The 25,702-nt window shown below is 49.2% G+C and overlaps 1 protein-coding gene across 1 annotated transcript in view; it reads right to left on the bottom strand.

Moving 5' to 3' along the window:
• Window positions 1–25,702, bottom strand: part of odad2 (outer dynein arm docking complex subunit 2) — a 37,275-nt gene that overhangs the window by 3,087 nt on the left and 8,486 nt on the right. Inside the window, 10 exon segments of the mRNA XM_067252114.1 lie at window positions 3,946–4,167; window positions 4,416–4,604; window positions 8,641–8,755; window positions 11,015–11,257; window positions 15,930–16,084; window positions 16,197–16,307; window positions 16,529–16,762; window positions 17,839–18,048; window positions 18,675–18,821; window positions 25,243–25,396. Coding sequence (XP_067108215.1) covers window positions 3,946–4,167; window positions 4,416–4,604; window positions 8,641–8,755; window positions 11,015–11,257; window positions 15,930–16,084; window positions 16,197–16,307; window positions 16,529–16,762; window positions 17,839–18,048; window positions 18,675–18,821; window positions 25,243–25,396 — 1,780 coding nt within the window.

Below are 25,702 nucleotides of genomic sequence, written 5' to 3'. Positions count from 1 at the left end.
GCGACCCCGGCCTCCCAGCTCTCCCCCACCCCCCCCTGCGTTCCCATGTTCCAGGCTCCCGCGGCGGACTTTGGGGCCAACAGCACAAACAGGCAGCGGCGTTTAGCCGAGCTGTGGGGGAAGTTACTGAGGGAAGTCAAGGTAAACAACGTTCCCTACGGCCTTCCCCGAGCCAGCGGCCGTTTAGCTGCTGCCCTCTCAGAGAGAGAGGGAGAGGGGGGGAGGGGAGGGGTAGGGGTGGGGGTGGGGGAGAGAGAAGCAGTGTTCAAATCAATGACTTTGGTCCGGCCCGGTGGAAAGATTCGCTGCAAGACGTTTAAAAATAAATAATCTGTTCCAGCGTCTTGAGGAGAGCTGGACATTCCTCTAAACAGACGTTTGACTCAGATCCGAAAGGCCCAACTCCGAAGACCCCCGAGGACCTCGGGCCTGCAGTAGCAGAGCTGGTCCTGGTGGCGTGAGGGCCGGCGGGATCGTCTGCACGCCGCGGCCACACACTGAAACCCTGTTACACACGGAGCATGACTAAAAGGAAACTTCAGGAATATTTGGGGGGTGTCGTCCCGTGTTGTGCGCCACGGTCTGGCTCTTGTCTCGCTCGTCCTCAATCTGTGTAGTCTTTGCAGAACCCCCCCCCCACCTCACACCCAGCCACCCCTCCTCCTCCTCCTCTCCGCTCTCTCAGCGCGTAACACAGAATAACGAAAACAAACATTACCACGGTCCTAGAGCTAACACAGGTCCTCATGGTAACAACAGAGCGAATGCTTTTCTCATTTCGATTCCCGTCCCGACCTGAAAGACGCCAGGAGCAGGCCGAGGCCGGTGGGTAAAGAAACACCTCCGCTTGAAAAACATCCAGTCATTGTCATCGGCCGTTTTGAAATGAACATCAATGTCCCTCGCGAAAGCCTTTCTCGTGAAAGAGCCTCTTTAACATGGCATGCTGGGTAAAGCTGTCCCAACGGGATTGATAGTTTCAGCAAACAATCGGCCGTGCTCTGCAAGCGATGTCAAGCAAAGAGGGAGGCATGTTGATTCAGCATGAGGAATGAAGCGCACCCGTATATGACTGTGAGATACCAAGGGTGGATGTTAAAATCAAACGGGGGGGTAGGGGGGCAATTCGTCTTTGACACCCCCCCCCCCCCTCTTCTTCGTCCCCCGGGTGCACACTTCCTCTGGGAAAGAGGCGGCAAGGTGTCGCTCCTGAACGGGCCTCGTGCACAGGAGGCCCGCCTCGCTGCGTCGGAACAGCCAGGGGACAACTGACCGCAGCGCGCCGCGAGCAAGCCGAGCGCCCGACGACGCCGAGCGCCCGGCGACCAAAAGAAAAACGGGTCGCTGCGCAACTCTCGGGACACAGCCCCCCCACCCTCCGAAACTAACCGTTTCGAAACCAGTGAGGCACTCGAAAACGACAAAACGAAACGCTTTTGGAATACTTTGGAGGTAAAGCGTCCCGTTCTGGTTCGTTTCCGTGCGACGTTACACAACGTTTCAAGCTTCTCTAATAATAATTCTGAAATGGCAGCGACGCAATGAACCTGTATTTGGATATTTTAAAGGCCAAGGGACAGAAAGGAAAGGGAGAGAGAGAGAGAGAGAGAGAGAGAGAGAGAGAGAGAGAGAGAGAGAGAGAGAGAGAAAAAAAAGGAGTAGGTTCACTAATGTGTTTTCCAGTGTAAAATACTTTCTTTTCAATGCTTAATTTCCTCTGCTCTGCTTAGGGGACTGTGCTATACACCATTAACAGTACAGGGGAGGAAAGTTACTTACTGAACAGAACTCAGGACAGTGGAGCAAGGGACCAGAGAAAAATCCTTAGGATTCGTTATCGTACCAGTGGGTGTACATGTTTGGAGAGTTTCTCAATGGTAGAGAAAAGGATATTTGAAATACTGTTGCAATAATACAGGAGACAGGTCTTGAGTTTTACACACAGCGGTAAATTAGACCGCCGCTACGCACGCCGAGTCCAACGTTGCTCCTCGATAAACCTTCGAAAACCCCATTTAGACCGATAGGAAATATTGTTTTAACACATTCTCAGTCGCACCGATGCGTATATCAAACCCTGAATGTCCAGTCTCAACATTCCCCTCCCTCCCTCCCTCCCTCCCTCCCTCCCTCCCTCCCTCCCTCCCTCCCTCCCTCCCTCCCTCCCTCCCTCCCTCCCTCCCTCCCTCCCTCCCTCCCTCCCTCCCTCCCTCCCTCCCTCCCTCCCTCCCTCCCTCCCTCCCTCCCTCCCTCCCTCCCTCCCTCCCTCCCTCCCTCCCTCCCTCCCTGTAAGTCTGACAAGCCCTCATGTCGTAATGTTTCCTCGGGGGTCATGCAGGTATACATCAGGCTCAGACTGATTCCAGGCTAAACAATGCCTGTGTGTTTCCGTAGTCTCAGATTAAGAGCAAATTAAACACGTAATACTGGTGTAACGTGGCCTTTCAGAATTAAGTCCCAAAATACATTTTGGAGTGGATGTTGAAACTCTGCGCTGGTACATTAATAAGGGCAAACAGAAAGAGACTGATTAAAAGGGTGGTATGCAGTGTGCACACGCACATACACTGACGCACAAACACACACACACACACACACACACAAATAAACACACACCCGCAAGGCTGTCCAGTTTCTGTCGTGGCTTGAACTACAAAAAACATTCAGCTTAACGACTTTTGCAAATTGGACATTACTCTTTCGGAACACCCAATGTTCAGTCCAGCTACCAATTATGGCTAGTGTTGAACCACATACAGTGCAACAGCAGATCAAGCTCAAGTACACCATTAAATGAACATGGGAAAAAATATTTGGCTGCAACGGCACAACCACTTCATAATTTATATCACAGTTGTTACTGAAGGAAAAAAAAAGCAGAGCTTTAACTCCACGCGGTCACAAAAAGGCTTTTCATGTGAAAATGTTGCCTCAGAGTATGAGATTGGATTATAAAATCAGCCAGAAACATTTTTCCCCCAAACACTGAATTACGGTACATGATAATTTGTGACAAGACATCCATTCCAGTTTAATCTAAACATGCAATCTCTGCATCAATGTCATGCACAAACATAAACACTGGAGAGGGCAATGGAAATGAGTTACAGCAGAGTAAAAACAGTCATGTAGTGTTCCTCTACGGAGACACTCTTTCATACTTTAAGGCACTTTAGGGATATATCTGAGTTTTTTAAACCCCCGAACCGTTACAATGTTTCGTGAAATTAACCCACTGGCCGTGATACAAAGCAGTACTTTGCAAAGAGAAAAGGTATCCTCTGTTGAGCAGAACGCTGTTCTGTTGTAGCTCTGGCCCATGGTGACCGTGTTCCTTGGCCTAGAACATGTCGCCGCCCGAGTTCTGCTCTCATGCCCAGGGACAACTCATAGCAACGGTTACCAGAGCTACAGCCCCTTTGACTGGCTGTGTAATGGCATCTAGGGCCTACAGGGGAAGTGGCACTTCGCACACACTGAGCTGTTTGCTTTTCTGAATTCCCATGACGGTTAGAAAGTGGAGTCATGCTTCCGAACGCGAATAAAAACGCGCTTTGTTTTCGGCCCGGCGGGTCAAAGGCTCTGAAAATAGTTATAGCTTCTCAACGTTTACAGCCTGTGTTTTCACACATTGCTAAGGCGAGCAAGGCCCGCGGGAATTGACACGAATAATTACAGTACGGCGCATTCAGACTCCAAAAACGCTAATTTCGCCTCGAATAAATTTCTTCTTACTGACACTGACAGGTTTACGCACACCAGCACCCGAGGTTGCAGAAGTGTTTGGAGAACACTCACCCAGTAGAATAAATCCCGGTGACGCCAAAAGCTGATTCAGTGGGAGAGACAGAAGACAGACACAGAGAGAGAGTAAGAGTGAGAGAGAGAGTGAGTGAGAGAGACAGAGAGCAAGAGTGAGAGAAACGGAGAGAGAGAGTGCCCCACCTTGACCACTCCGCTCTCGTGCATGGTGATGCAGTTGTTGGGGTCCCTGGAGAGCTGGAACAGGGCCTGGGCGGTGGCCTGGTGGACCGAGGTGTCGGGGGACTTGAGGTAGCGCACCAGGGGCGCCACGGCCCCCGCCTCCCCGAACGACACCCTGTTGCTGCCCCACATGCAGCAGCGGGCGATGGACTCGGCCAGGTGGCAGCGGAGCTTGTCGTCGGCCTACGGCAGGGGGGGGGGGACAAGACCGGATGGTGACTTCTTCTTTCAACGTACAAAAACTCGATGAAAAGTACGAAAACCTGGACCTGTGCCTTACACAGCCGCACAAAGAGCAATCGTTCCCAGTAGAGATAATGCGAGAGAGATGGAGGAATTCGAGAAACGTAAACACTGTGGTTAGCGCTGACAGTGAAGACAACCAAAAGCAGGCCTACTGGACCAGGAGAAGAGGGATTCTGGGTACTCACTGTGTTAGTCAGCTTGGCCAGCATGGGGACGACCCCGTGATCGGTGATCACTGCCAGGTTCTCCTCGTCTTTGGCGATCTTGGCGATGGCGGCGCAGACGCTCGCCAGCACCTCTTTGCTTGTTGATTTCAGCAAATTAACAATCAGTTCCAATCCGCCGACGAAGGAACGCACCATCTCCCCGGCATCCTGAAGTCAAAAGGCCTGTTATTAGCTGGTAGCTCTCTCCTCTGGAAGACAGAGCAAGCAGGGGAACCCTGGGATACACCGGGGGGATCTGGGATACACCGGGGGGATCTGGGATACACCAGGGGGATCTGGGATACACCAGGGGGGTTCTGGGATACACCGGGGGGGTTCTAGGATACACCAGGGGGGTTCTGGGATACACCGGGGGGTTCTGGGATACACCAGGGGGGTTCTGGGATACACCGGGGGGGTTCTGGGATAGACCAGGGGGGTTCTGGGATAGACCAGTGGGGAGCAGAGCCATTTAATGGGGGACAGAGAAAATAAAACACTTTTGCAAAAGATAAACAGAGGGAGGGGATAGGCTTTTCATCAACTTTTACAACAGTTGAAGTCCTATCAGACTAGTCTTATCAGGCCAGTCCAAACGGCAGAGAGGTGAGTTGCTCTGTTCTACTTTACTCTGAAAAGGGGAAAGAAAAATAACACCGTAAGTTTGTGCATTAGCACGTAGCTCCCTGGCTACGCCGAAACAATTTAGAAACGTCCAAATAATTGAGCACTGACGTTATACGCATTTAGGGATTCATCATGCAAACGGCCCCTTTTCGACATCTCCGTCTGAACGGTCGGGGAGAGGAAAACATGCCCTCGTACCGGGGCAGCCGCATTTAGGGAGTGAGTGTGTGTCGTGGCTGGCACGGTTCAGTCTGGATTGGGGTCATGGCACCAGTGGGCAAGCGGGCACCACAGGACTCTCTCAGCCACTTCTGGGCAATGCCAAGAAGCTGGTGGCCAGCCCCTCGGGGAACCACAGTCGGACGCTTAGCGAGGCGTTTTCTTAAAAAAACAAAACAGAAAACGGCACTCTCGACTTTGCCGCCGGAGGGAGGACTAATATGTGAAGGTGGCTGAGTTTGGAAACGTCCAATACGCATGACAATAGAACGGTGGAGGCGTATCGTTTGGGGGTGACAGCATGCGAATCACACGGAGCGCGCCCCTGTTGATGTCTCCGTCATTCTCCATCTCTATCTGGGACTGGGAAGTGTCTGTCTCCCTTCGTTCTTCTGTCCTGTTTCATGTAACTGCGTTGAACAACCTGCTCCACGGCAAGTACAATAAAAAGAAAGAAAGAAAGAAATAAAAAGGCCAAGCTCTTTCCTGTATGCGTGTTCTACAGGCCCGTACATAAAAAGGAAGTGAGTGGCATTTTGAGAGCCCGGTGTTGACAGACAGCAGGTAGTGTGGTATGTAGATGTAAGAGAAGTACTTCCCCTCCCACCCTCCCTCTCCCTCTGTCCACCCCGTTCCCTCTCCATCCCTCCCTCCCTCCCCCCTACCTCCCTCCCTCCCTCCCTCTCAGAGAGGCCCAGGTCTGGGGATGCGGGGCGCGGCCGTGTCTATGGGCCCTGTGATGCCGTGCCAGAGGATGAGCCGGGTGTTCGCTCACTGGGCCGGGGGCCCAAAGCCAGGAGCTCACCCCCCCCACCTCACACAGGAAGCCCTTCCTCAGGAATACTGATGATGGGCCTGCCTGCCTGGAGTCCCAGCGACAGAGGAAGCTCTCTGGAGCCACCAGCTGCGACAGACTAGCGAGGGATCTCTTTCAAGGCCTGGACCGGCCCCCAGACTGAGCTGCAAACCGCAGCATTATGAAGCTGCACACGGAAGGCCTCGGCCGCCATCCTCCCTCCCCCCCCCCCCCCCCCCCCCCTCCCTGCCTGCCTGCCCGCCTGCTGAGGATGAGAAGGAATAGAAAACACATTACCTCGACGTGCCTGATTTAAACCCAGCTAGGGTGTAGGGTGGGGGGGGCAGTTGGGCTGGCATACTCCTGACCCCTCGTTCCGTCTCTCTCTCTCTCCCCCCCGCCCTCTCTCTCTACCTGGCTCTCTCTCTAGCAATCGGGGGGGCTGCACCCCGCTGCTCCGAAGCGAGAGGGAAAAACAAGTGGGGCGTCGCGCGTCGCCCGTGCGTCCAGTCGAGGCGAATCAATGATACACTTCATTAGGTGAGCCGTCCGCCTGCGCCTCCTCCCTGATTGAGGGAACAAAAGACTAATTGACTGATTGACTGCTAAGCCCCCCGTACGTGCATAATGACCGGGGGCCTTTGGCTGGAGCTGGCCGGTGTAACTGGGGCGTGCTGTATGTCTGAGAGGGGGGGAGGGAGGGAGAGGCGGAGGTATGGAGAAGCATCCAGCAGATGCATTTGCAGCATGATTCTCTCATAAATCCACTCTGGAGCTGCTAACTAAAAGCACATGTTTTTTTTTGGTGTGTGTTTTTTTTTTTTATCTAAATAACTACTGCGCAGAGGAGCCGGGGATCGAGTTTCCCTCGCTCCGCTCCACGGGCAAAAAAGCACTGTTTAGCTCTTGTCAATGCTCCCGTCTTCCAAATCACCGAGAGAGCATGTCCGTGTATTCGCCAGAGAAATTGGCACGGCGAAGTCCAGACAAACATTGTCAAACTTTGTTAGCTTTCAATAGAAGCCCGCGGTCCCTCCTTCCTCTCCATATGGTCGCCATACATCATCTTTTTTTTTGGTTGCTGCCACACTTCTGGGCCAGAGAAAATTCCAGCTAGTGAAAAAGGCTTTTTCTCTGAGACACCTGCCTGAGTCCAATATATCTGTTTAAACTTAACCAGATTGTCCTCACTGACAATCTGTTTACGCTAATCATGGCAATAATCTAATAGAACGATGTTAGGTTTGTATTTGAGAACGACACAGCCCGCCTTTGAAGATCGTGGGTGTTTGACAGGAACGAGTTATGACTGACACAAGGGCAGTCCGTCTGCAGGAGCGGGGATGAAATGGAATCGAAGGCTCGTCGATGTTACAGAACTTTTGAACACATCGCCGAGGCTACGGTCGTCTGGCAGGCCGGACCAATGTGAAGCCAATCTCAGCTGAAGACTTTGGAGAAATGTACTGTATGTGTAGCGCGGATCTTCCTGTTCCTATTCACTGAAGTCGACCGTTGGGATATTAAAAAAGCGAGGCAGAGACGGGTGTTTTTTTCGTGGCACGTGCTTGATGTTGCTAATAACTCCTAACGGCCTCTTCGGTATTCTGGTCTGGTCTGCTCCGTCGATGTGTCTTGTCCCACAAAGGGGATCGGAGGAGACACGGTCTGGCAGCCGGTCTGAGAGGTGTGTACGCGGCTGCTGGTTGTGTGTGACTCGGTAACTGGTAGCATGTTGAGGGAAGGAGAGCTCTCAGCTGAGGAATCAGAAGCCATGCCACAGGATATTACTCTGAGTCTCTCTCTCTCTTTTTCCCTCTCTCTCTCTCTCTCTCTCTCTCTCTCTCTCTCTCTCTCTCTCTCTCTCTCTCTCTCTCTCGCTCCCTCCCTCTCTCTGTACCCCCCCCCCTCTCTCCCTCTCTCTCTTTCTCTGCCTGCCTGTAGTTAGTTCGCCAACAGTGGAGCGGCGCTCTGCTTCCTGTTAGTGGAGGGTTCATGGACGCCTCTGGTGACACAGGACTGCCCTGCAAGCCTCCTAAACTGCAGACTGGGAGGAGAGGCGCGGAGAGGCCGACATCCAGCCCACCGCTGGATGATGATGCAGTACAAACAGGCGTCAGTCAGTGAGGCCGATCCGAACCTCACGACCAGGGTCCGGTCGAAACGACCAAACCCACTTCCAGGGACTCGTTTCACTGGCAGAGCGACGGTAGAGCGTCCCACGGGGCGCTGCGAATTGGTCCAGAGTGGGGGGGGGTCAAAAAGATAATAATAAATAACAATCGGGGGGGTCAACTTCCTCTCCAGGGTGTAAAGTAATAATTTACGATTACAGTATGTATCGACCCACCCGACCTTTTTACCTCTTTTGGGGGGGTCCAAGTCTTAATTAGGGGGGGGTCAACCCCCCCCAAGCCCCCCCGTAAATCGCACACTGCTCACGCTGAAGCAGCGGACTCGGCAGGTACGGAAGCCGATCGCGCGTCGCGCGGCGGAATCGGGGGTTAGCGAGAAACGAATGAGCGGCGTTGCGCCGCGGCGGGGGGACGTGCCGTGCCGTACCTTGGCGTTCTCGATGCATGGACAAATGGCCCACGCAGCGCTGGCCTGGACATCTGGATTGGGGTTTTTCAGCAGGGACCAGAGCAGGCGAACCCCGTCCAGGCGGTCAATGATCCTTTAGGGAGAGACAAGGGGAGGGAGACAGAGGGGGAGAGAGGAGGAGAGAGAGAAATTATCACAAGGACTAAGTTGTGATTTAGGTTGAGAGGAACAGTGAAGCGCACACCCCATTACTAACTGGGCTGTGTCAGAGCGAACCCCCCCCCTTATTCCAGCAGAACATCAAAGGGGTCAGCCATTTAGCATGGGCTTTCAATCACCGGCCACCTTCTCCTCCAATCCCATCCTGTCGGGCTCAAACCTCCCACCCACCCACGGACTGTTTGGTGATGTGAATCTGGGATAGTACAGTGACCGTGAGCCAGGTGGTGAGCTGGTATGAATCCATGTATAGGTCCACACACACATTTAAATATAGAACCGGGACAAACTTATACTGTACCGTCAGGGGTGGCTTGTTTTTATCAGGGCCCCCCCCCCCCCCCCCCCCCAAGAAAAGGAGACCACTTTCCAAATCAAACAGAGCTAGAGACAGGTCTCTCTATATTTCATTGCGTACGAGTGAAGTTTACTTAAGCCGAAGTCGTATTTCATGCTGCGTACATGACTGTAGTCAAGGCTGCAGTCAGGGACTGGGAACCTCGAGAAATTACGCCACAGTGCGCCCGTTGTCTGGTATAAATAACATGTAACCTGTTCCCCATGTGTGCTTTCACCAACAAGGCCGACATTGAATGCTGTCATAATTACTTAAACACTCCCTAATCACAGTATCTCCGTGACTGGCAACGAGCGAGCAGTCATCAGACGAGTCCCCCTGTGCCATCTGTCTTCCGTTTGCACATAAATCAGTCGGGGGGGGAGGGGGGGAGGATCATAATGTAAGGTCGGGGTCCGCGGGGCCCCTTAAATCCAGGCCGCCAACAAACCCAAACTTCGTATCGCCCGCTAGGCCAGCGGCGTCCTCCAGAGAGCCAGGTAGGAAGCGCGGTAGGAAGCGCGGTAGGAAGCGCGGTAGGAAGCGCGGTAGGAAGCGCGGTAGGAAGCGCGGTAGGAAGCGCGGTAGCGCGAGGAGACAAGCGACAGTGACGGATGGGGTCGCAGGCCGCAGAGGCCTCCAGGCGTTTCGCGCGCCGCGTGGTCCCCTTGTAGCTAGATGGGATTTATCCGAGGGAGCCCCCCGGGGCGCGTCACGCGATCCTCTCCCCCCGAATTTTGCGGTGCCGTGCTAGCAACGATGTCATCGACCACACAGCGCCACGGCTTGAGGATGAATAATCATAAGTTGTCCCCCGCCCCAAAAAAAAAGCGAGAGAGGAAAACGTGATCGTCAGGCGAGCGATTCGTCTTTTAATATCGCTCGTGCGAGGTGATGATCTGTGTCTGCCTCCAGCCGCACTTGGATCGTCCGACAACTCGTTTGTACAGTACCCGAACAAACTGTGTTGATATTGTATCAGCCTGTCGACAATAGCTGGCGTGAGTAAGTGAAGCCTCCTAATCTGAAAAACAGTTCTGACCATACTGGTTTAGAGCAGGAAACAATCAAATGTCCGCTATGTTAATTGCTCAGTAAACTACTGTACACAGGTCTCAAAATAAGACATCACCACAAGACATACAAAGGGCCCTTTGGGAAACAAATAACGACCTTCTGTCCACAGCTAAGTGTAAACGCCAAAAAATTACAAGCCCTAGCCTATATATATATTCCATGAGAAAACATGGATAGCACAGTATGGAATGGCCTTCTGATACTTTTTCTCAGGCTATGTTGAACATTGGCAACAACAAAAAATGGCAACACAGCACTCTGTGTTTTTATGGTACCCCATCCATAAACGTATGACTTTCTCATACGATTGGCGTTACGGGCTAGCTAACAACACGCAATCGAATGTGAAGTTCTTCCTTCGCGTCCAGTTCGCCGTTAATTAAGAGGGATCTCGCAGTCTGTAACAACCTTGTAAAAGCAATGAGATTCAGATGGCTGTACAGTCCTGTAAGTGCTGTCGCTGTGGGGCAGTTTGAGTGTAAGTCTCTGGTATGGAGGCAGGGCTGCACGGACTCTGCCTGGTCTTTCCCAGCCACGGTGTCTTGGACAGCTTTAGGTATGCTGCTCTGACCAGTCCAGCACGAAGGGTGACCACAGAGCTCCAGTAAAACTCTGGGACTCCCACCGCAACCCCTCGTTATCACAGCAGGTACAATAAACAAGGTTTTTTTTTTCTCGCCCCCAAGCTGTCATTAATCCGCAGATGAAAGGAAAGCTCTGGACTACCTGTTTGACATGAAGAAGAAAGACGGGACTTACGCCATGCTTTCAGTCTCGGTGGCACACGCGCCCACGGCCTTGGTGACGTTGACTAGCAGCGCCTGGTTGGTGCCCGTCAGCAGGTTGACCAGCGGCTGGATGCCCCCGGCCTTGCGGATGGTGGTCCTGTTGGCAGGGTTCTGGGCACACTCCCCCAGGGCACCCACCACGTTGACCAGAACCTCCTCAGGCTGGTCAGTCAGCAGACCCACCATCGCCTCCAGGGCTTTCAGCTCCTGGAACCTGAGCGTGGGGGTCAGGAGAGGGTCAAATGTTTGGGATGCGGTTGGCTTAGTTCCGTATATGTGGAATAATAAGAATGTAGCAAAACTATTTTGAAAATGGTCGAATTTGGTTACAATTTACGGCTATAATGAGAAGGTAAATCGTCGGTTGGTTACCTAGGTGACAGCTAGCACAGGAAGTGGAAATATATGACTGTGTACAAATCACTTGACCCAGTCGTACAAGAAGTTTTCCCACGGCTGCTGAAAGGTCCCCCACGCATGGACTTTGCATGACCGACGCTTTTCTGCGGCTTGGAAAAGTTCACTCCCTGCTCAACTGGTGATTGTACTTTGTTTGCCAGGACTACAAAGTGGTAAACCTACAGTAAACATTTAAAAGGGATATAATGTGGTTGCAGAAAGCCTCGACAAACCTCTGATGTACGGTTAAGTTCTACGACTGTTTTTATTCACAGTTACGGTTGCTGGCAACACAGTCCTTCAGGCTATTGTAGAAAGTGTCCAAGGTCATATGGTTTTGGTCAAGATCCACCAAAACACAGCCTAGCCTTGCAAGTAAAACAGTAATGAACAGGACAGGCCGTCAAACTGAATTCAACCGTATTCAATAGAGAAAAACAATGTTGTTCATCCAGTACAGGCCCCTACAACGGAAGGCTTATCGCACACCGGCTTACAGTAAAATTGCAAATTGCACCCATAACTTCTGATCATGTCTATTTATGCTGAGCCGACCTCAGCGCGCATAATTATGCCGGCGGTAGAAACATGACAGAGAGCCGCCAGGTCCTTACTGCAAACACTGAGCTCCTCACAAACGGAGGCTTATTAGAGCTTGTCTAAAGACACAAGAGTCACAGAGAGGCTGCTGTGCAGCACAGCTTGTGATTGATTGTCCTCCTCCATTCTCTTCGGAGTCCTCGGCTACAGTAACCCATTTCATCGGCTTTAGGAACCCTGATGTTACAATTTCAGATTTTTTTTGAAGGGGATGTAAGGAGTGTAAAAAAAAAAAAACATTCCAGATACTGCTGGAGAAGACCCTCCGCGAAGCTCACCAGTGACCACGAAGGGAAGGAGGGCTGCAGGCTGTTACGTGGCTCCTAATAACTTACAACCCCAAAACTATAGCTGACTTCAAAACAAAGAGGGAAGCATGGTAATGAGTAGCTGCCGCACTGTAGTGCTGTAGACAGAACGTGAGGTAAGGAGAACTATCTTTACGATATGTAATTATGGGTTTGCTCATCATGGGCTGGAACGGAGGTAAAAAAAAATGAATTAAAAAAAAGCAAAGGATAGTCAGTTATTGGAAGCGAGGCCCACAATCTTGACCCCAAACATTATTGTCTTGGCAAATACAGTCCGAGACTTGGCAACAGTGACTTTCCATTGCGAGTTATTCCCTCATTCTTTGTTACAAAGAGCTAAGCTCTTACACAGCTTACGAGTGAGAGCATAACACCTACAGTATCGGTTCACAAGGTTACATATTAGTGCATTCATAAATCTGCTTTCAAATCCACACTGAACAATGTTCAAAATTCGAAGTGAATGAGACATTTCTAAACAGGTTTACTACACTACACACGTCTGTAATATCTCGTAGTGAGAGTTCTGGGGAAATCACAGGAGATTTAAAACAATGCGAGTTTGAGATAAACACAGTTAGGTTATGAATGTTGTTATAGTTTTTGGCCATCGATCATTTCTCATTCTGATGCATCATTAATCAGGCAAATAGCTAACACATGCTCCTTCTGGTGTTTAGCGGAGGTCTCCCTCCCTACCATTCAGGCCCGTATAGACATTCTATAGGCCATGTCAAAGATCACTCACACAATCGTACGCTGTCTGCTACCGGCCGCAAGGGCTGTTTGATTTGTTCACGGGCTTCTCCCCCCTCATTACTGCTGCTGTAAAATATGTTCCAAAATGATTTTCGTCTCAAAACACCACCCGGCATGTGATTGATTCTGAAATGAACACGCGCCCTGGACAGCTTTCGCTGAAACCCTCTATTACCGTTTGCAGCTATTTGACAGTAATGGTTCGGTCATTTTATTTCCAAGCCTTCGCCTGACCTTGACATTTTTATATGTTGTTCAAATAACCCTTGGAGGCTTTTGGAACATTTCTTTTTGGGGTGGGGGTGGGGGGTTGAAAAACCATTCCCGCTCACAAATGTAAGTGCGCATTAAAACACTCGCGAAACATCATGCTGCTTGCAACCGCGGCCAACTTTCACCTTCGTTCACACCCAACCGCCAGCACGTTCCAAAACACGAAACAAAGGCACAGCGTGCATTCGAAGGGAACTGTTAAATGGGAACATTCTAACGGTGTTACGGCCTCGTGGTTCCCTCACTTAGAAAACCTTTTGTTGTTTTACCTCACCCCCTCTGTCTCCCCCTCACCTACCTTAATGAGTCTAAAAAGGGTGCTAGGGTCCATGTGCTTTGGTCTTAGTAAATGAAGCGACACCACTCGCGGTTTACATGCGATTATAGATACCATTATTATCATTGCTACTATTAGCATGAATATTATTATGATTGCCTTTCTGCATAGCAACAGTGTTTTGAGTAATTACACTAAGGCCCAGGGCCCATAATGGGAGCAAGTGTACTGAGGTGCCACATTACTCATTGCCAGTGTAGTTAACTTGTTTTATCGCCTTGCCAAGCTGAACTGGTTCCCAATCGCAGCCATTTTTTTTCTGTTGTTTTTTGGGTACTTTTTTTCCTCATAACTGGACTGAATATGAAGGCTTGTTTGGTAGCCAGAGACTGAGAAACAGACTGTAAGGTTCACTTTGTACCCTGGAAAAGCAGCCTGGGTCTGTCATGTGACAGGTTGCCAGAAACGTATTTTGTGCTAAACTAAACTGTTTATAGCAACATACCATAGTTATCCCTTATGAACTTGGCAGGAGGGATGGTTATCTGTCCACCTGTTTTACAGAGAAGTTATTGGCAAAGTTCTGCAATAGGATCTTTAGTTGAATTGAATATGGCAACAGGCACTTGCTTCCAATTGGGAGGACTTAACTTAACTTTAAATGTAGGATATCATCCTGTCAGTTATGAAATATGATGTGTTGAGAGACTGGTGTGAGTGCTACTGGTTTATTATTTTTAGAATGCCTCTGCATTCTTAATTCTACAGGGATTTGTGAGTCAGATCTTTCCACACGTATCTAACATTGTCATAAAACCCTAAACCTCTATAAAGACATTTGCATCATAAACATATAAAACACTTTCTTATCAGTGTTGGCTCGGATTTAGAAAAACAGGCTTGAATTTATTATGAAGTTAACTGTGGCCTTAAATGAATTTCTGTTGAATCTGAGACAGAGAAAAAGAATGGCTACATATTTTTTTTTCCGATGAAGTACCTTTGCATTGATTGAGAGCTGCCAGAACACGATTCTTGGGGGTTATTTATTTTGAGGTAAAATTGCTGACTTAAAAAAAAGTAATCAGCCACAAACTCAAGCAGGGAACCGTTCCAGAAATGTGTAGCTAGTAAGTGACAGCTAAATAAACGACGGCGTAGTGTACATGACAAATGATTTAAGAGTCTGTAAGCTTGCTTCTCTGGCATTGGGGAATAGCGTAGTCATTTCAAGATGGAGACATTTGGTCCTATTGCCCGCATTCAATACTAACGGATGAACGGCCTTGACAAACACATGAGTGGTGTGTGTGTAAAATCAACACTTAACTTCATCTTTTGTTAACAGTGGAAAATATGGCATTCGTCTTCCAAAGAGTCCCATAAAAGATCAGAGCTAATAGAATCCGTACAAAAACGTAACATTTTCGGCCAAATAATCACTTCGACCAGACACGACGACAAGGACGAGATACGACAACGCCTGCGAGTGGAAAAAGTGAGACATGGTCGTAGACCAACGATGGAGCAAAAAACAGCACGTGTGACGGTTGCTCAAAGACCCCCGCGCGCTCCAATTCATCTCAACCCTCCGCCACATGGCTTTTCATTATAACGAAACACCTAAAACCATGGAAGAGCCAGGCCACGCTCAAGGCATCGGATGGATTTTTCCAAGCACTTGCTGGGGCACGGGAGGGGAGAGGGGTCCAAAACGCTGAATCGCCATGAACCCTCTTCAGAAATGAGCCTCATTAGATAAACGAGCTGCTCTCCTGCAAGTGATTTGTCAAAGTCAGACTAATCCTGTACCACTAATAGCAAACACATAAGCATGGCTCTCTAATACACGAGAAGTGGGGAGGCCTGCTCCCTCCCTCACCCCCCCCCCCCCCCCACCGTGCATATTTTATTGATGAAACGGCTAATTTGTACATTTGCTCCGACTTCTCGATAACCTAGGTAAATAAACACTCGACGACGACCTACAAAAAAACGTTGCGCCACCTACTCTTCTGGCGGTGAATTGTTTTCAGCACCCACAGCCTTCGGAGTACTATAAATTCAACCAATCCGTCCAACTCCGTCCGTCCGTATGTCCGTAACGGAGTCGGAGAAGTATAATTCGGCCTTTAGGGTAAGTGTGTGTGTAGAGGGGGTGGGAGGGAAGGGGGGGGGTGTTGCCCAGAGCAGGGCGCCGCGTGATAATGAGGGGGTGGTGGTCATAATAACGGGAGGCCCAGCAGGGCCCTTGATGTGGGGCATACTTAGCCACGTTCTCTGGACTGATGGAGCACTTCCAGATGGCTCCGGTGGTGGCGGCCAGGAGCTGCTTGTTGCTGGCCTCGGCCAGCAGAGTCACCAGGGGCTGCAGGCCCTCGTACTGACGCACCAGGTCCCGGGTACGCTTGTCCTCCGCACACTGGGAGGGGGGGGGGGGGGGATAGACAGGGGCAGAACATGTCCTGACGAGTCTGGGCTTGAGTGTGGTGAGGAGGTGGGGGGGGGGTGGGGGTTTAAGGACCGAACCGTACCTTAAAGATGGCACTGGCGCAGTGCATCTGCAACTCGTGGTTCTCACAGTTGAGGTTTTGGACCAGGTCCTCGATCATGCCCTCGGTCTGAATGGCCACCCTGTAGCTTCTCTACATGGGGGAGGTCGGGACACACGGGTGGCAGAATGGGGGCTTTCAATCACACAGTGCTCCCAACACACAGAGAACCTGGGGTACTGTAACTAGGAGACGCAGTTTCACGACTTGACATGCACACACACACGCAACAAACAGACACACGCACACACAAAGACGCACCATCACACACGGAAACACCCTCCCCCCCCCCCACGCACACACACACTCCTGACCTCGGAGGCGCACTCCTGCAGGGTGCCCACCACGGGGATGAGCATGTCCTCGTGGGGGGACTTGAGCAGGCGGGCCAGCAGGGGCACTCCCCCGGCCCTGCGGATGGCCTCCTTGTTCCTGGTGCTCTTGCTGCAGCTCCACAGGGCCAGCGCCCCGCAGCGAGCCACCTCCACCTCCTTCTCCTGCTCCCCGGTCAGCGCCGCCTGGTCCGGCACGCAGTCCAGCAGCTCCACCTGGACACACACACACACACACAGAGATAGACGTGTCCACACACACAGACACACGCAGGTACACACACACACACACACACACACACACACACACAGAGAGACAGACGTGTCCACACACACAGACACACGCAGGTACACACACACACACACACTCACAGAGACACACACAGACACACGCACACAGAGACAAACAAACATGTAAGCACATACTCACACGCCAACGACACAGTGATGTACCCACACACGACACATACCAGACGCACGCATGAACGGACCCACGTGGATTCACAGGCTTTTCCTCCCCGGAAAGGTTTCGTTTTTATGCGCGTCCGATGGGTCAAATCTCGATAAAGCATCATGAGAATATCGTCCCAAAAATCGGAAAAAGAAAGGTCGCTTTAACCGGTCGCCGTTTCCTGTGGATCCGCCGATGACTGAAGCACGCTGTTGGATGGGGTTAGGCGCCTCATCGGGCCACAGGATCGGAGGGGACCACAAGGCAGAGACCCGGGCGCGTGGGTGGAGGGGGAGGACAGGTGTGCGTGCGTGTTCCAGGGTGCACGGGGCTGTCAGTCAGCGTGTGAGCCCTCAGTCTCTGGTTGGTGACACACGGCAGAGCTATTACACGCGCGAGGCGGTTCAAAGGTGGTCTGCAGTTTAGCGTGAAATTAATCTGCCTAGCTGCAACGACTGCGTATGAGCACATCCGATTTGGACTTGGGGGAAAATATACAAGGAGTGGGGCTTTAATCACAGGTCGCTCTGTCAATAAACATAAATGCAGTTCTGGGGATGTCAGTGACATTCTATCTGTTTTCCCCTGGACTGACTTTGATGTTGTGATGTGAGACCTGGGGAAATGGCGGGGGGAAAGGGGGGTGCACGCGGGTCCAATCTGGCAACCCAGCATATGGAAACAGAAGGTAGATGGGCTGGGCAGGCCATTGCTTTCTGTTTGTTTTGTGGAGAATGAGTGTAGGGTAGCATGCATAGGACCTTGTTATGCCCACACACATTATACATACACACACACACAATGTACACGCGCACCCACACACACACACACACAGCCTCACCAGTCTCTTGATGCCTCCATACTGTCTCACGGTCCTCCTGGCTCTCCTGAACTTGGCCACGTTGGCGATGGTTTCTGCCGCCAGGCACTTGAGGTCCTTGTCTGGGGAGTCGAGGATCTTCACCATGGTCTGCAAGCCCCCCAGGTCAGCGATGGCCCTCCGGATCTGAGAGTTACGACTGATCTCCTTCAGGATCTTCAGAGAGCCGATCTAATATCACACAGGCAGATGAGTCAACAAATACCTTCCCCAAAGCTCCCTCATGCGAAAAATAAAAACAAGTGACTTAAGCCTATCTCAAGGAGAAAAGAAGAAGGGGGAAAAAAAAACAAGCTAATGCCAACATGAGGTAAACATCTGTGAGAGGAGAACCAAACAGCAACGAGTGGCCAAACGTCCTCCACCTAAAAATAGGCTGAGACTTTCTTGAATGTTTCAATAAAGGCTGTATATATATATATATATATATATATATATATATATAAATTACAAAAAGAGAGAAGTGCTCACACATCTCATTAGGTCTATTGGAGAATAATTGCTACCCTGTGTCTTTGACGGCATGTGTTCTGACTACCAGGCCTTTTCTCTCTCTCTCTCTCTCTCTCTCTCTCTCTCTCTCTCTCTCTCTCTCTCTCTCTCTCTCTCTCCCTCTCTCTCCCACTCTCTCTCTCTCTCTCTCTCTCTCTCTCTCTCTCTCTCTCTCTCTCTCTCTCTCTCTCTCTCTCTCTCTCTTAGAGTTCTGTTGCTGAAACACAGGCTGGCACACATGGGGGGGGGGGGGCTCTGATGGAGCATTGGGGCATCCAGGTCCCAGGTTTGGCAGGGCTACTCACTTTGCATTTGATTTCTTCGGTATCCAGCAAGTTAATGAGGACTTCAAGGCCACCTACGTCCCGGATGGCAAGTTGGCACGTCTCCTGCGCTAAATTAAAGTCCCTCATGGAGCACAGAGCAATCACAGTGGCCGTCTGGTTGCCTCCCTGAAATAATAATACCCAGCACGAATGAATGAGAACGGCAGGCAGACACAGAGAGGAATTAAATAGACATTTAGGGAAAGTGAAGGAGGACAACACAAGTCTCCCTCCCTCCCACCAACCACTCCTGCCGGGGTTGTTTTGTTTACCAGCGCTCGGTAAGAGCTTAGCTTTGGGACGGTAAACACTGGTGGAGAGAAGTGATTAGCTTGTGGAGCTGCCGCAATCTGGCTACTTGAGTGAGGCCAGAGACCCATAGACACTGACCTCATTTAGAGATGAAAAGAACACCATAGCTGAGATGTGGAGGATAATAATGAGTTGGCAATTTTCAAAAAAGACTTTGTTTTGACAGTTGCTATATACACATAGGCCTGTAATATTCTAGGTTCAGCTTCCCCACAATTAGCAACTTAGTGACTACTTCTAAGTAAACAAGTGGTCTGGGTAAGAATTGTTTCTTTGATTTAGTTGAGTTCCTAAACATGATGTGGGACAGGAAATTGAACCAAATTGTTTTTATTGCCTCTTAAATACGCTCTGTACATATACAAAACAACATAGGCTGAAGATTTAAAACAGGTGATATGTGGTCAAACTGACATGACGTCTGGCAGTGTTGAGACCATGCAAACCTGTTTACGAGTGCTAAATTTGATGGGTGTGTGTGTAACTGTGTGTGTGTCTGTGCTTTTATGTTGCTTTCTCCTCACTATATACACTATATACACTATATAGTGAAACACTCTTAAGCTATTTTTATATAACATATATATATATACACATATAAAGCTACATATAGTGGTGAGGAAATGTTATCATCGCATATCCTAGCTGTGTATTTAATGTCTCGAAATAAAACGTAAATTGCCCCAAAACATTTAAATAAGGCCAGATGGAAACAGAAGTTCAACGGGGTAGAAAATACAACAGTGAGCTGCTATAATATTAGATGTGTTACATGACTTTGAAACGTGAAACTGGATACTGAACTCCAAATCTGCTGGCAAGTGAACAATCGAATCCAACTCTTTTTTCGCCCCAATCTTGTTTAAATTAACCACAGATAGAGACTCGCTTTCGGTGAATTCGAGGCCACTTCGGCCCTGCTTTTATTAGCTGCACATTCCACAAACATCCCAGACTCAGGACTATCACCAGAATATGATTCCACCCACATGGAAGACATCTTACATAAACACTTATTTGTGTGAACGACACCTCCACCGAGGGGGCCAGTGATTCGGGATCGGGATTCGACTCCGCACGGCTTTGCGTTCGCTCCCCGACTCGGCTCTATCAGAGGGCCGTGGGTGAGGCAGTGAAGGAGAGGCAGGGTCGGATCAAATCGCCCCAGAAAAGGGGAGGATTCATACGTGCCTTATGGGGTGACGGGCACATGTGTTCTCCATACAGCATCATGACGTTGGGGCCTAAATCGGAACCATTCGCCCGTTAACAGCAGAGGATCCGCCGCTTCTTTCGTCTTGCGCCGTCCGCGCTCTTCAAAGGATTTCGATGGGGTCCGGATCGCACCTTATCGAGACGGAGGCCGGACCGAGATGCCTCGGAGAGGGAAGGATCACATGCTTCCATTTTGGGTCAGCTTTCTTCTGGAGGGCAGCGGCGCGTGGACATTCTTTAAAACGTCGACAACATCTGACAGTCTTTTATGGAGGAGATCTCTGACTCAGCTCCAGACAGATGCTCCAGTAAAAGTGAGGCAGATACCACAGTAAGAATGGGACACACACTACAGTCCGAATGGGGCAGATACTACAGTAAGAATGGGGCAGATACTGCAGTAAAAAGTGGACCAACCACGTTTTTAAACCTACCCAGCAAAAATCTCGGGGAGTAACACACACACACACACACACACAGAAAGACAGATCTCCAGAGCGGGACTGCATAACCCCAATAATAAGGAACCTTCAATGAGCCATAGACCATCCAGGACAGACCTCCACTTGTCACGTGTGGGAGGAGAGACTGCTGTGGGGTTCTGTGTTTTGTTTAGGCAGCTAAACCCAGGTGAAGGATGTCTTATTACCTGTTTCTGCTTCATTAAGCTAAAGACCTACCGCTTTGGACGTCCGCTACCAGGAGGATCTGGAAATAACAATAGCAGTGACGAAATGTCCCCGCTAAATCACATCCAGGGGAAAAATATGGTGAAAAATCACACATTACAAAGCAAGGAAACTATGAGAAGGGGGATCCATAAATCCTCACCAGATCTGGTAAATGTACTCAATCGTCAATTTATCAGACAACATGTACTCCCAAACATGTCTGTTAATGCAGACACAGCCAAGCAACCCCTCTCAAGACCTATTGGAGAATCCCCCAACAAGTGCAGATCCCATAAAGGGGATTTATGTGTTAGACTCACAGAGGAATTCACACCAGACATGCAGGAGAGGGGAATACACATTCATCAGCCATTCAATAGTAACTCCTCTGGTAAAAGAAAAAAAGGTGAGCGTCTAGATGATTTGTCCACTCTCCTGATACAATTACGGATAAAAAAAATCATTAAAAAATCACGGATTTATAACTATTTGAAGGGACTGTTTAAATGTGTGTAATTGATATCAGCCACTTAAAGATGTTTTAAGAGGGTTTGTCTCCTTTTCTACAGCGCCTTGTTAGGAGAGCCTTCAGCAGTCAAGACTGGGGCTCTTCCTCTTCCTTAATAACCTGGATACAAGCTCTGGAGCAGCCTCTCTCTGTTCCACAGATCAAGGCTGTCTTGCCTGTGCCACTCCCCGCACATAAATCACCTGGCTAACTGTGCCTGAGCCAGACAGGGTTCATCGCTGACCCAGACCCTTGCACCAGTGTGTGTGTGAGCGTGTGTGTGCACGTATAGTATGTGTGTGTGTGCACGTACTGTGTGTGTGTGCGTGTATTATGTGCATGTGTGTGTGTGTATGCACTGTGTGAGCATGTGTCAGTATGTGTGTGTATGTGTTTGTGAGCGTGTGTGTGTCAGTGTGCGTGCGTGTTTGTGTGAGAATGTGGGTGTGTGTGCGTGTGTGTGCATGTGTGTGTGCATGTGTGTGTGTGTGTGTGTGTGTGCATGTGTGTGTGCATGTGTGTGTGCTGGACTAGGGACAGGTGGACAGGGGCCACTGCCTGTGTTCCTCAACCGTGGTGTAAGAAAGAAGCGACCAGCTTGGCTGTGCTGGAGGATGCATGTGGTTTCTACTTTACTGCCTTTCTGGATCCCATTTATACAGAGCAGGGTACAAAAAAGTTGAGATCCAAGCCAAGTCCATTATGGGTAACGAATAGGGAAAGAATGATTGGTCGCTCTCTATTACTTCATATTTGACATTAGATCTTCTATAAAGTAAAACCGGAGAATTTGCTCGTGAAATAATAAAGCTAGTGTTACAAATCCAAACTCGTTGAATGTTTTGTCCCTAAAATAATATTAACTTATTTGTATTGAAATATGCCACTTTCTGTAAAACATTTTGCCGTCTAGACGCATGTTACAACTTCCAAAGTCAAACTTTCAGTTTTTGCTTTTGGAAAAGAGCTTAAACTTTCTCTACGAATGGGTTTCCAAATTCATGCTTGAGAGGGAAAATTGCTAAACACTTTAAGGTCTTGAAATAATCACATTTTATACGTTTAAGGGAATCTAGTTCTGAAAGTGTTTTTATAATATAAACTTTCCATTGACGCACTCAGAATTTAACCTAATGTTAGGCTTTGGTATTGGAGAGATATGTTTTTTGGTTCAATGATTAGGGAAAGGGGGTTCTCTGAACCGAGGGACCTGTGGTACATCCCATCTACCAGCAGAGGGAGAGCAACTTCAACATGGGTAAACTGATATGAATGGGAGAATCGAGCCTCTAAAACACGTTCTCACCTTGCTCCTACATGTGATTTCTTTACAACGTGCCATTTCTAAAATAATTTGAAAACCCCAAAAAGATTAGATATGTTAATATGACATGTGCATACGCTAAATATACCAATCTCGCTAATTTGATGATATGATTTAAACGTCTGAACATTCTCACCTGTGAATGATCAAAAACAGCAGACAGGGGTAATTGGTAGCAGCTTTGGTGAAATAACATTGTATGCAACGCTGTAAAGTTGCCATACTTGGCATATATAACTAATTCAAGCTAATGAGGCAGTCAGCTTTCTGCTTGTAAAACAACTCAGTGGTAACCTACTGTGGATGGTAATGGCAATGATGTGGTCTGTACTGTACGCAGTGTGTTCTTCAATCCTCTCTACTGTACACAGTGAATACAGTTTACCCACTCTACTTGTTAATGCATTCCTTTCATATCTTGTGCCTAAATATAACCTAAAGCCACCTATGTTGGGGAAGGAAAAAAAGAAGGTATGTTTACATGTTGTAGCCTACAAGTCTCCAGTGTAGCATTTGAGAAGTTTCTGTCAATGGCCCACCGGATGCTAAGGCACACACAAATTCATGTCAGACATGCATGTGGCCTACAGCCTATGCAGGCAAACATATTAGCACTCTGTGTAAATATCCTAACATAAATAATCCTTTAAACACAAAGCAGATCATTCATGTGTTGCTTCATGAAAGTCTCTTAATCTTCCTGAAATACAAATGTCTGTGTATATACGACCGGGGGAAAAATGTCTTACTCCTAAAATAAAACAGATATTTAACTTGGCCCTGGGTTGGTTTAAGCTTCTGATGGTAATGATATTATAAAATGACTACTGGACAAACCCCATAAATAACTGCTCTGTGTGGTTTCCAGACAGATAGAGGTCTGGAAGTGAAGGTTACAACTGTATCTTGGTAAGGCTGAACAGGACAACCCTTAAGCCGAACCCGCCTTCCCTCCTGAAAAGTATTAAATACTGTATACAAACCTAATTCCAATTTAACGTTTCTTTATCTGAAATTGCCTCTCCTTTTGGCTATATCGTTTACCTCTTATTGCCGTTTTTGGAAAGGTATACCTTCTTTTCTAGGGGAAATTTTCTTTCATTACCTTAGTGTTTTGTTAAGCTAAAAATATCTACCTTGAGCTGAACTTGGGGAGTGTTTTCCTAACAAGTCTTTGCCCTGGCTGCCCTGTCAATGATCCTATTTAAACTCCAATTCCAGTAGTGTTAGACATCGGCCAGGCCACATCTTGGAATGACCAAATCTTAACCTAATATCTAATGATCTTGGCTTTATCATAGAAAATAAATAAGAACATAGCGCCCAGCACGCACACACACACACACACACACATACACACACACACACACACACGCACATTGTACAAACGAAAACGATAATAATCTCTAACTCTGTCAAACTAAGCGCAGGCCTAAAATAGTCTCAAAAAGATCTGCCATGAGCGTACTAGCTTGTCCACATTCTGCATTTCTAAATGGGCTGTACGGGCTTTCCTGTACATTACACATCATTATCTATCCAAGGCAGAGTCGGATTAGCAAAGCATGAATATCCATAATGAATGTCATGTTGAGTGGCGGCAGTAACATCAAGTCGGGCAGGGGCCTAAACGGTATCTATGCACCAGTCCAAATAAACGAATCAGGAGCCGCCGACCAGGAGATGAGCGGTCTTTTGGAGCAGGCAGATGAGGGCAGTATTCCTGGTCTGTCTGGGCCCGTGGCGTTTCTCCTTGTCTGCTCTCTCTCTCTCTCTCTCTCTCTCTCTCTCTCTCTCTCTCTCCTCTCTCTCTGCTCTCTCTCTCGCTCCTTCCCTTCTGTCGTGTTTTGACACATTAATATTCCCCATATGCATCTGTCAGACCTTTCAGGGGAGCGTTTCCCTCCACGCTCTGTGGTGCGGGTGAACGCCGCGTACAGCTGCTGCTGCCGTCCCCCAGCCATCACACAGGTCTTCATAACACACACGTGTGTGTGTGTCAGAAACCAGGAATCCACCAGCCAGGCCAACCGCTTCAAGAAATATCCGACAACAAAGCAAGGCTTTAAAACGGCAGTTTCGTCTAGGTTATTTCGTTTGACACGGCATTCGCATCGCCGGGCGACCTGAGAGGATAGGATCGCTGCGAGGAAGACGGGGTGGAATGATGTCAAGATCATTACAACGAAATATACTGTCTAACTGTCAGCTATTATAAATTCACGATTCCTATATAAAATAGGAAATATTATCGAGAGAGTTACTCTACGAGTATCTTTTGAAGTTTAGAATATTGACTCAGGTCCGCTTCGAAATTCCTGTATGGATCACAGGCAAAGAACTGGGGATTTTACGGTTTCCTGCCGGTTGTGGACTGCCCCTCCCCCTCCCCCACCTCCCCTCCCCCCCCCCCCCCCCCCCCCCCCCCCCTTGCCGTCCAACATGTTTTCAAACAGGAACACTATTTCTGGGACTGGATTCCTGCGCGGCGGCGCGCGCGTCAGGGCTTTACTGTACCTTGAGGTACTTGACGAGCTTCTGAATCTGCCAGTACTCGGAGGGCAGGTCTGTGTTGCTCTCCGGACGTCGCTCTGGCTGCTCCTCGTCCTCCTCGCTCTCCGACGAGCTCTCGCTGAAGTCCTCCATGCCCTGGCCTCCTCCGTGGGTCTTGCTGCGCACACCGGAGACACGGAAAGCTACTTTGCACGCTCGCAACACTTTCATTTCAACATGTTGACACTCGAGAACAAAACATGTACTCGGGACCAGCGGCGTACTGTGCAGTACTATGAACCGCTGTGTATACAGTACTGTTTATAACCCACATGCATGTGGCCTACCCGACAAATATGAAAAAGCACGTATAAAAACATGATTGGTTGTCACTGTGCGGGTCTAATGCTCCTTCAAGAAACCTTCATGGTTAGGCTCGACGAGGTTCCATAATGGCTCTAAACTCCGGCTGAAGTGTCGGGTT

This window comes from Osmerus mordax, chromosome 15 (assembly GCF_038355195.1).
Source record: "Osmerus mordax isolate fOsmMor3 chromosome 15, fOsmMor3.pri, whole genome shotgun sequence".
NCBI classification, from domain to species: domain Eukaryota; kingdom Metazoa; phylum Chordata; class Actinopteri; order Osmeriformes; family Osmeridae; genus Osmerus; species Osmerus mordax.
This window is presented reverse-complemented; position numbering and strand designations above follow the sequence as displayed.